Source organism: Pistacia vera, unplaced genomic scaffold, assembly GCF_008641045.1.
Source record: "Pistacia vera cultivar Batoury unplaced genomic scaffold, PisVer_v2 Contig344, whole genome shotgun sequence".
NCBI classification, from domain to species: Eukaryota; Viridiplantae; Streptophyta; class Magnoliopsida; order Sapindales; family Anacardiaceae; genus Pistacia; species Pistacia vera.
Genome location: NW_022196162.1, coordinates 1,953,204 through 1,965,204, shown reverse-complemented (window position 1 = coordinate 1,965,204; position 12,001 = coordinate 1,953,204). Strand labels below are relative to the sequence as shown.

The 12,001-nt window shown below is 33.0% G+C and overlaps 1 protein-coding gene across 2 annotated transcripts; it reads left to right on the top strand.

The window, feature by feature from the left end:
- The first annotated feature begins 5,694 nt into the window (after positions 1-5,694).
- On the top strand, positions 5,695-9,962 carry LOC116138888. Of its 2 annotated transcripts, none has more exons than XM_031424563.1 (7): positions 5,695-5,839; positions 6,393-6,715; positions 6,825-6,999; positions 7,704-7,884; positions 7,973-8,050; positions 8,880-8,987; positions 9,571-9,962. In XM_031424563.1, the coding sequence occupies exons 2-5, from the start codon at positions 6,418-6,420 to the stop codon at positions 7,988-7,990; spliced, it is 672 nt and encodes a 223-aa protein (XP_031280423.1). In that variant the 5' UTR covers positions 5,695-5,839; positions 6,393-6,417; the 3' UTR covers positions 7,991-8,050; positions 8,880-8,987; positions 9,571-9,962. The 2 variants fall into 2 exon arrangements, with proteins under 2 accessions (XP_031280423.1, XP_031280424.1); XM_031424564.1 differs by lacking the exon at positions 9,571-9,962 and adding an exon at positions 9,213-9,407.
- Positions 9,963-12,001: the final 2,039 nt, after the last annotated feature.

The following is a 12,001-nucleotide window of genomic DNA, read 5'->3' as shown; positions in this document are numbered from 1 at the left end:
AATTTTTGTATTATTTGTAGTAAAAATAAATTCAGAGAGAGAACTTTACACATAAAATAAGTTCAGAAATGTTCTTATAAACCTACTAGTTTACCAGTCAACATATTTTTTTTTTTTGTTTGAAATTCCATGTGGGCAGGGAAAATTGAGTTTGAGTTTTTTCTCTCTCTAATAATTAGTTGTGTAAAACTACCTGATTCACTCACACTGAACAGAGGAAAAACAAAACAGAGCAGAAAAAGAAATGAAAAACAGAGCAGAAAGTAAAAGAATTCTGGAAAAAGAAGAAGTTTATCTTATTCCATCTTTTTCAATTCAATAAAACTAAGGTACACTTGTGTCTTATATACACGCGAGAGTATGTAACAAACTCTAGTCCACTTTAAATCTACACCATTAACCAAAAATCCAAGAGCTTCATTATACNGTTACCTGATTGTGTTCGATGACATGTGGAAAATTCAATTTTGGAGAGATGTAGAGCATGCTTTACTTGATAACCAAAAAAAAAAAAAAGCAGTAGAGTAATGCTAACGACAGAATAAAGCAGTTGCTAAATTCGTACCATTCTCAATAGTTCATGTTCACATGCTTGAACCCTTGTCTTCAGAGAAGGGATGGGAATTTTTTTGTAGAAAGGCATTTGGCTTTGACGGCTGTTGTCCTCCAAACTCGGTAGAATTATTGGAACATATCATTGGAAAATGTGGAGGTCTACCTCTAGCAATTGTTGCCATAGGTGGGCTTCTCTCAAGAAAAAACAAGATTCTTTCTGAATGGAAAAAAAATACTTGATGATTTTGGCTCAAAATTAAGTGGTGATTCCCATCTTGAAGATTGCAACAGAGTTTTGTTTGAAGGGTATCATGATCTCCCTCACCCTCTCAAGTCATGTCTCTTATACTTTGGTGTGTTTCTAGAAGGCTACGAAATTACATTTGGGAGATTAATTCGCCTCTGGATAGCTGAAGGATTCATCCAATGCAACAACCACCTTCCATCTGAGCATGTTGCCGAAGAATACTTGAAAGAACTTATTGATAGAAGCTTGGTTCAAGTTTTAGAGAGAGAACCTTCTGGACGAGCTAAAAGTTGTAGAGTTACTGATCTGATGTACAAGACCATTCGCAGTAAGATGAAGGAATGTGATTTTTGTCACTGCTTTGATGAAAAAGACTTTAGTCACTTTAGTAAAACTTGGCATATTTCAATAGACAAATGTGCTAATGGTGTTTTAGAGAGCATAAAAATTTCAAAGATCCGTTCCATTTGTCTTTTCAATGTAGACAAATTGCCCGAGTCTTTCATGACTACGTTTGTTGCTGATTTCAAGCTGTTAAAGATACTTGATTTTGAAAATGCCCCTTTGGATTGTCTTCCTGATATAGTGGGAAAGCTCTTCCATTTGCAATACTTAAGTTTGAGAAATACAAAAGTTAAAGAACTTCCCAAGTCCATAGGCTTGGTTCTCAACTTAGAGACTCTTGATTTGAAGTGGATATTTGTGATTGAGCTCCCAGTTGAGATCAAGAATTTGAAAAAAATTGTGGTCTAATTGCACGACGCTGGGATGGTGGTCCTTACTAAGACAGAGCAAAAATACAAGAAGGTTTTGGGGCTTTAACGGAGTTGAATAAGCTACTTCAAGTGCATGCAAATTTTGAAGTGCTTGATGAGCTTAGGATGCTAAAGCAGTTGAGAAAGTTGGGCGTTGAACTTGGATATAGAGATGTGAAGGATCTGTTTTCTATTGTCGAGAATATGGAAAACCTTGAGCAGTTGAGTATATCAATGTTGACAAGTGTAGAAGAGATTTTTGATATAGAATCCATGGTTTCTCCTCCGCAATGTCTTCAACGCTTGGACTTGAGTGTGAATATCAAGAAGCTACCAGTTTGGATTCCTAAACTTCAAAACCTAACCAGATTAGAATTGTGGTTGAATGGATCAACCAATGATTCCATGACAATCCTTCAAGCTCTACCTAATTTATTGGTGCTTATCCTCTATGTGCATGACTATGATGAACAATTGCATTTCAAAGAAGGTTGTTTTCCAAAGCTCCAACGCTTGTATCTCTACAACTTCAAAGGATTGAAATGCATGATGATAGAGAAAGGTGCAATGCCTAGTCTTACATACCTGGTGATTGGACCATGCCTATTGTTGAAGGAGATTCCAACTGGAATTGAGCATCTCAATAAGCTAAAGACACTTGTATTTGATATGATGTTGAAGAAGGTTTATTGCATGATAAAAAATGAGAATTGGGAGAATGTCACTAAACACATTGCACAAGTACATGTCAACTATAAACAGATAACAAGTAAAAAAGATTACTCTTTTTACACTAGTAAACAACTGTCATCTCTTTCGGTAGAAGATTTCGAGGAGCTTATTGAAGAAATTGAGGCTGAGTAACGAGCAGTCCCATCACATAATCAATAGGTCAATTTCCTAAAACACGTAAGCCTTTTGAATAGTAAGTTTCTCTTAAATTCACTTCTCTGCTATTAAATATTAGGTTATGCCTAAGATATGAAGTTTAATTTCTTTCATAATATTTGTTACATTCTCTAAACTAGGACAATTAGTTATATCTCAATGGTATCGATTAGGGAAGAGAAAGTTTTTCACTCACATAAATGTTCTTTACGGGCAAAGATTAGTTCAGGTTTTTTTATAATTTAATAGTTGGATTAATTCTAATATGGTAGTAATTGTAATTAATCATCAATTATCTGAATTTTTTTTAATAAATACACAAGTCTAATTATCATAATAAAAATATTCTTGTATTTTATTTGATTTAAATTACCTTAATTAATTGATAAAGTTTCGACTGCCGGAATCCGCTACTGGCAGCCGTAGGCCCGTCACTGGAATTTATTTTGGTAATATTAGGCCTAATTAGTAAATATGCGTATAAAACACGTATCCAAGTATTTCCCAAAGAGCTGCTGAATTATTCGCGAATTTTTGGAGTATCCGAATAATTCGCGAATAATTGAAAAAAAAAAAAAAAAACAAAACTGATTGACATCCATTTTCCCGCCTATTTCACACTGATTTACCCACTGACATCCATTTGTTTTATTGGAAAAGGAGAATAAAAATATAAAATAATCCTCTCAGAAAATTCAAAACTCAAAATGACTTATTGACATCCATTTTCCTGCCCACACCTTTACATTTTAAACTCAAAACACATACAAAATTATTTTATATTCTTAAATTATTTTCATACTATCTAATAAATTAGATTGGATTGATGATATTAAAATAATGATTTATTGTGAAAAAAAAAAAAAACTGTCATATATTATAGGTATAAAATAATAGTTAGATTATTGTAACACTAATCTTTTATATAGATTTGTGAGACAAAATTTTATTTCTTGATGGATTAATGGGAAGTTAAAATTAGTTGCATTTAATATCAAACTTATCAAGTTTTAAATTATTAAAGAATCATGACTAAATATTGTGTTTGAGTCTAGAGATTATAATTTGAATATCAGTTATATATTGTATATTTGTGTTATTGGTTAATTAAATACTTTGCATTTAAAATACTATATTGATTTTAGCCAGGTAATCCATAAAATTATTAACACTAAGATTGATATTGCCGTATTTTTCAAAACGTATTATTGACAATGCACCGTATTAAACCCGTATATACCCGTATCGTATTTTTTTCGTATCCGAATTTTATGGCCGAATTTTTATAAACTTATTTTTCACCGTTTGCCGTGTTATACCTGTAAAATTTCGGTACCCTTTTTTGGCCATACCCGTATTTACTAACTAGGATATTAGGTAACAGTATTGGTATCAAAATAATTCAATTTTAACGATCCATCTATATGTGCAATTTTTGCCAGCAATATGTGCAACATTTGGCCAGGATCTGATGGTGAAAGTTCGGGTGGCTGCGCTTTCTCGGTTAGATCCCAGCTAAATGCAATCATTTTTCCAGTTTAAAATTATATAGACAGATAGATCGTTTAGAGATGACTATTTTAATAGCAATTTTGTTACTGTAACATGCCGAAAAAGTCTTCGGTTACTGGAAACGAAATTATTAGTTTGTTTTTCTTTTTTTACATTTTGTTTTTTTACTTATCCTATGAATTAATTTAGCTTACTGATGTAAATCTTCTATTTTCACGAGCAGATGAAGAATGATGTTGATGAATCCATATTTTCCTGTTATCACCCAAGATGACTATGGCTTTTTCTTGTAATAAAGGATTTGTATTGCTTGTAATTCATGTGTGTAGTGTCATCAATAATGGTGCAGTATTGCTTGTTATCAACAAGCAATATCTACTGTCAATGTTTTCCTCTTGTAATTTCCATGTTGTAGGGCGGGGAGTTTTCTTAAACTTTCCGTGTAATATCTACTTTGAAATATTGTATTTAAGGTTAAATTTCACCTTCTAAGATGATATCCTAGTGCACATAAACTTAATTTCTTGTCTTGAGATTTTTCTCTTTTAGTGGAAGTTTAATGGTGGCTACTTCCATTTGAAGTTGAAGAAAGTATGTCACCTCTGCCAATAGTAAGCAGCTCTCCTGATGTACCATGTTTCCATTTATTTGGTGAATTTTATTCTATGAACCTGCTAAAAAGTATTGTTTCTAAGCTTCAATTTCGCCCTCCAAGATAATATTCTGACTACTGAGGCGATAGTACATGGTAATGATCAAATTTTCTTCCCCACTATAGCTAGTTCTCCAAGCTCAGCAATTTTTGTTGGTTGATTACTTGATTTTATAAAAAGACTTTTATGTTTACTCTTTCAATAAAAGTCAATGAATTGTAAACCATTGTGGAAAGCTTCGCCAATAAAAAAACAAAGTCCTCTGTTTTCCTCTGTTCCCTTTTAACAAAGTCCTCACAAATTTCTCCCATCCACATGATTAATCATATGTTTCTTTCTTGGTGTTCTTAATTGAATGTAAAACACTAATAATCAATTAATTCCATGAAAGAAAACATGACCAAATCTTATTTCTCTTTTCAACTTACAGTGTTTGCATATATCTCTGTGTGCTAAATATTCGTTTAATAGTTTGTTCACGGATAATTTCACAATATCCTTGATAGGACATATGGCGCTTTCTTTGAGTAGTAACACTAAATTCTAAGTTATTTTATCTAATACCAACTTGCTCCTAAGATCCACTCGAGGTAGAAGGTATGTCTACGGGGGCCACTAAGGACAAGAGTTGGTATGTCAAATTTAAGAAAAATAAAATCACAACCATCCTTGATCTGATATACGTGTCCCGCCACATGAAAGTTTACTAGTAAATTAAATGAATATTTGTCATTCAAGACATTAAAAAACTCTAGGACCTTGGCACTTTTTTCATCAAAAAGGAAGAAATATTCTTTCTCATTTTTCTAAAGTAAATGCACATTTAATAAATCGGTAATTTGACTATAGATTGACTTGAGCGTCGGAGAGAACACCCAAACAACCACCCTTACTACTAACTTCTAGCAGGCCCAGGCCCAGGCCTACGCTTTTGGAGTGTGAAGTACTAGCCCAATTGATATTGATTGAGGCCCAAACATAAAACCTCATTAACTTTGGACTTTCTTGGACCTGGTCGGAGCGGTTTGTACCCGAGTTTTTACCAACCTTCCTCCTTGTACTGGATTGGTGAGTGGCACTCTCTTTCCTACATAGTGGAGAAATAGTATTTCTACTCAACCCCACTTTTATATCTTCTTGATGAAAGAGCACATGGCTGCGTTTCTTGTATTTCTTGGCTGCCTGTTCAAGATCATCCACTTTACCCTCTAAACCCTTTGAACTCTCCGGTATTTTATCTTTTTTTCCCTTTCCTGCATGTCATATTATGCTCATATTTTTTTTTGTTTTGGTGTAATCTTTACTGTTAATAAAGCCTGACTGAAAATCTTAACTTAAACCGCACTTAAATTTCCAATTCGAGATAGACTGAGAGTTTGTATCTCGTTTGAAGTCAAATTTTTAGGTTACAATGATTTTCACTTGTTTGTAAGTTATTGGATCATATGTTTTGACGACTTATGTCTGAAAACTTTAGATTTTCTTTCTTTCTTCTCATAATAATCACCTTCTTTTGTGATTGTAGATGCTACTGAATCTACATAAAAATGGCAAAGAAAAGAGTAACAATGAATGAGGGAAGACTTAGGAAAATTTCTTGCGTGTGTTTTTTTTTATTATTATTATTTTTAATTCTCATTATTATTTTCAGAGGTTTTGAGGCTAGAGTATTAGAGGTTTTGGGTTTTTCTATTATTTTGTTGATTTTTGCAAGAATTGTGTGTTAATTGGGAAAGTGGTTTTATTCGGCAAAGTTCCGTTGTTAATGATTGACTGTAACAGGGTTTAAGATTGTTGCTATATCTTTATGGCTTATATTCCACCACACAAGCGACACTCAAAGGATTCGAACCGTCCATCTCCAACTGCAGAGCTGCTTGCTCCACATTTCAAGAGAGATTTGAACTTGAGATCATCTCAGCATAATGTAGACAGGGTTGGGAAACTTATCTTTGCAGACCAATGCGTATACAGATGGTTCGTTGTTGATTTGGATGATAATCACCAATTTCCTTCATTTGTCCACCTTGAGCCGATTTCAGAACCCATTCAGCGGACTATAGGAGAAAAGTCCTTAGTTTTAGTGAACAATCATGCAGATAAAGGTGGTGTTATGCCCTGTTTAGTATTATCTTAATCTATTATACTTTTTTTTTTTAATTTCATTCTAGTGTTTAAAGTAGTAGTACTGATCGTTTTCTCTCTTGTTTGTAGGTAATGATGAAGTGGGAGGGAATATATCAAGACGACCTTGGGAATTTGTTGCTAAAAATGCATGGCCAGATTTATTGACTTCTTTTAACAATCTGAGGAACAAAATGGAGTGCAGAGAGCTGGAGAAAGTAAAGCCAGTATTAGTCGCTAGATTTGGCAAAATTCTTTTTCATGGGTAAAGAATTGATTTGCTTTATTGGCTTGAATGTTATATAATGCTTCCTTGATTTGTCTTTCTTTAGGAATGTTACATAAGCCAACATGACTGAGACTGTTACGAGAATCTTATAGAATCTTATGGTCAATTAAGAATTAGCAGTTGAAATAGAGGGAAATTATGAGGTTGTCCCCTACCTATTCCCATGGAAGGGATAGGAGTGAATCAGAAAGTTCGGGTAATATTTCTTAAAAAGCCAAAGTAAAGAAAATTAAAACAATGATTTATCATGCACGCTACCTCTTTGCCTTGGAATTGGCGACTTTTTTTGTTATGATTTACTAGTTCACTCAAACCCTTTCATTGTCCTTTGTGAAGATGGAAACACTTTGCAAAAGCACATATCTAGCACTGCTGTTGATGCCTTGCCGTACCTGAGAATTGCTTGATTGTTGGTGCTAGTAACTCGTTTATCATTTCCCCAGCCTGACTTTTTCTTGACTGACCAGTCACATAACATATTAATTGGGAAAACAATCAATCTGCTGGCTGGCCTATTTCTAACCATACAATGATGATACTCTATGTACCAAATGTATTTCCCCTTCTAGTCATGTCTGTGGCTCAATTAGTTTGTAATGTGAAGCAAACATATGTACTAATAGTTGGTGACAAAAAAATTGGACTAAGCAGCTATTATAAGATTAATCTTTGTGATGCAGGAACTATTCTGTGAACATAGAAAAGGTCAAAAAAGATCCAATAGCTGAAACCACTCTGAAACAATTGCGGAGACAATTTTATACAAATGTTCCTACGTCTTATATGGAAAACATTATAAGTGAAGTTGTGCCAAAAGTAGGAGTTGATTTTGAAGCAGATAAGGATGTATACTATATCTGGGTAATTGTTCTTCTAAACCCCTGTCTATTACAATCATGTTACTTGTACTTCATATAATATAGCTATTGACTTAAATTTCATTTTCTAGGTGATTGACAATGCATGACGAAAGACAATTTTATGCAAATGTAGAGTAAAAGAAGATAAAATGCTTGAGCTCTATAAGGCAAGTTTTCTGTTACTTACATTATATGTGGATAATATATCAGATTTTGCATGAATGTCGCCATTATTTTAACTTATTTTAACCTATTATAAAAATAAATCGGTGTTGTGAAAATAGGATGATGGAGGTCAATGCTTCAATTTGATAATCATGATTCTTAAACATTCAGAGTTGGTTACTTTTGAAAAGTCAATGAAACAAGGCTTTTGCTAAAGTTAATTCTACCAGGAACTGTAGAGGTAAATGAAGCTGTCAGCAGTACCTATATGTATGTTTTTGAATAAAAAGAAAATGGATTGAACTGAGTTTGTGAGATGAATTTTGATGTAAAAAGTGATGGAACTACTATATTATAAACAAGAAAAGATGAAACAGGATAAGGATAGAAATTTTTAGAATCTGATTAAGACCTTTTTTTTTGTAGTCTTCCTAGAAACATTTAAATTGAATTCACCATTAAAAGAAGAAGAAAAAAGAAATAGTTTTCAACTCTTTTGAATTGTTTGTAAAGGACTTGCTTATACAGGAGTAAGAAGCCCTGACATAAACCAAAGTATATGTACCATTACAGGTGTGATCCTGAGTGTTAAATTGCAAAAACCTTGCTGATTATGAACCAACTTGAATTTGCCCTTCTTTAAGAGTGCCTTTTGCTTCATAGGATTTGGATCTGGGTAATATATCAGGGACATAAAGAAATTTTAAGTACCTCATTGGATTCATTTGTTTATTTATATTTTGAATTGCCAAAAATATTATATATTCACTTTAAATTCATCTTTATTTTGTATGTAGAGCCTCATGCTCAATCAGAGATATTTTCTTGTAGATTGAACTAAACCATACTCGTCAAACGGTCATAGACATATCATGCGTGGATAAGAATTTAGACCTGAGGCTGATGCTATGGACCAAGAGTGTTGTCACTGACTTAACTGTAAGTTAATGTGCAAACCTACGCATTAGATGCTTTGGGTAGAATAATTTAGCATAACTTTGTTTCTATTTTCTGTCTTTGTTTTAATCATGTTAATTTTATCTTTGTTGTTACTAATCAGAATATTTATTCATTTCAAACAAAGAAAAAAACAACTTTAAAGCAGTAGAAGGAAATCTTTGTTCTATAACTTGATTTTATCTGGCCAAACTCTATTTTCTAAAGGATGAAGAAAGAAGAAATACAAGACAAAGCTCAAAGAGTTAAACATACAGTCATATATATAATACCTTTTCACTGAGGATTACAATCTATGTGAGTTTTCCTTCCAGACATCATGAAAGTTAACAAATGGTTGAAGTAAAAAACAAAATCATCAGAATCAAAGTTTTAATTGCCAACTCGTAGGCTTAAAAAAAAAATTTAATGCTTTTGCTTTGTACAATGAGGTTCCTTATTTGATTTTTTTTTTCCTTTTTTGTGGTAGTCTATCTTTTGAGACTCCAAAGTATTAGTTTATATTTGTTTCAGTTATCCCTGAGAATGACATCTATGATCAAACTGATTATATGCGTTCTTCCAGGATGAAGAAATGCAGAGCCTTAGAAATCTGATTAGTTCAGCCGTTTTAGATCCAGGAGTGAAGGGTGGTTTGAGATGGCCCCTAGGTAAGTCAAACTCAGGGGTTCGGTATCGTGTTAGTGGGGTTTGGCACACAGAAGTTAAGTTGTATGAAAGCTCATCACTGAGGCTCAAGGTAAGACATGCTGATCGATTTAGTTTTAAGTCTTCTACTGGGGAGTCTGCATTGGAGATTACTCTGAAGTTGAAGCGATTAGCTTCAGACATACTGGTAATTGTCATTTATTGCATTCAACTTTTTCACTTGACCTTCTCTTTTCATGTGGGACTTAATAAATGTTGAAATTATTGCTATTCAGAAATTTATCATTGAAGTGCTTGTTTTCCAGATCTTGTTTCTAGTTTCACCGTTGAGTTGCAAAACAATTTCAGCATAGAAAATTTCAATGAATTGCAAAATTTTTATGAAGAATTTCAACATGGAAGATTATAATGAAAATATTTTACGTTTAGCTGTTTTAGGTTCAATGATTTTTTTTTTTTTTTGCTTGCAATGAATCATATGGAGCAAGCAATTGCTTCTGTTTTATTTATTTCTGCACTTTCATTAGCTTATCTTTCAGTACATGAAAGATCTTACATGCGTTATTGTTTCTTTTTTTGCAATTTCCAGGAGCAGAAGTGGACACTGATACTATCTAATATGTTTAAGGACACCTTAGGGTTGGTATGGGATCATTTTCTGTGTTGTGAGCACTTCTTGACATAACACTCATGCAAGCTTACCTACCGTGAAAGTGTTAATATGTTAATGTCAGTGATGGGAATAACCCATGTCCGTCTCCAATGGTGGAACATTTCTTGTAAATATTTGTTACAAAATATTTTGCTGCTTCTTTTTTCTTTCTTTTTTAATCCTGTAAGAGCTAATATGGTACAAGTTTGGCGTTTCAACAATGGTATGCTTGATAATCATCGACAGATTATGTATATGTGATAAAACCATTAAATAATTGAGCTGGATGTTTATTGTGCAGAAGGGGGTCAAAAATATTCAGTAGGTACTATAATTTGTTTTAATAGAAGAAGTTTCTTTGTAATTATTATATCACTGATTTTTAATTTTTTGTGTTTTATGTGTTCCTGTTTTTTTATGACGGAAGAATTTAGACAATTTAGGGCAGTTTTGGCTTATTATTTTGTCTATATTCCCAATCCTATTCTCCAAATAATGTTTGGTATATTATTCTAGAAATATTATCTTATTTTTAATTACTGTTAAACTAGGTTATTAATTCATAAAAACCCCTTAAAAAAAAAGTTTAAAAAATAACAAAACACTTTCATGATCTATACTTGTCAAATTCCGTCAACCACTGTCAGTGGTTGCCAGAATCTGTCACAATTGTGAATTACCTCATAATAACTGAAGAAAGATTTACTAAGGAAAATTTACAAGAACTTTACCATTCAATAGAATCCACTCTAACGGAGATAGACAAAATGGAAGAGAAAGATTTTATCATGAAGTTAGAGGGAACATTTAAAGGACAAATGTTACATGATTGTGTTTGAAGACGTGTGGAAAATAAATTTTGAGAGATGTAGAGCATGCTACTTGATAACAAAAAAAAAAAAAAAAAAAAAAAAAAATAGTAGAGTAATGCTAACGACATGGAATAAAGCAGTTGTTGAATTCGTACTATTCACATGCTTGAACCCTTGTCTTCAGAGAAGGGATGGGAACTTTTTTGTAGAAGGGCATTTGGCTCTAACGGTTGTTGTCCTCCAAACTTGGCAGAATTATCAGAACATATCATTGGAAAATGTGGAGGTCTTCCTCTAGCAATTGTTGCAATAGGTGGGCGTCTCTCAAGAAAAAGCAAGATTTTTTTTTTAATGGAAAAAAATACTTGATGATTTTGGCTCAAAATTAAGCAGTGATTCCCATTTTGAAGATTGTAATAGAGTTTTGTCTGAAGGTTATTATGATCTCCCACACCCTCTCAAGCCATGTCTCTTATATTTTGGTATGTTTCTAGAAGGCTACGAAATTAAATTTGGGAGATTAATTCGCCTCTGGATAGCTTGAGGCTTTGTTCAGTGCAACAACCACCTTTAATCTGAGCATGTTGCTGAAGAATACATGAAAGAACTTATTGATAGAAGCTTGGTTCAAGTTTCAGAGAGAAAACCTTTTGGATGAGCTGGAAGTTGTAGAGTTCATGATCTAATGTACGAGATTATTCGCAAAAAGATGAAGGAATGTGATTTTTGTCATTTCTTTAACGAAAAATACTTGAGTCACATTAGTACAACTAGGCGTATTTCAATTGACAAATGCGCTAATGGTGTTTTAGAGAGCATAAAAAATTCAAAGATCCGTTCCTTTTTCATTTCAATGTAGACAAATTGCCTGAGTCTTTCATGAC

Excerpts from the sequence above, each read along its gene's own strand:
- LOC116138888 (XM_031424563.1), top strand. The coding sequence starts at position 6,418 with ATGGCTTATATTCCACCACACAAGCGACACTCAAAGGATTCGAACCGT. Across the intron at positions 6,716-6,824 it reads GAACAATCATGCAGATAAAG|GTAATGATGAAGTGGGAGGG; the intron begins GTGGTGTTATGC and ends TCTTGTTTGTAG. Across the intron at positions 7,000-7,703 it reads GGCAAAATTCTTTTTCATGG|GAACTATTCTGTGAACATAG; the intron begins GTAAAGAATTGA and ends TTTGTGATGCAG.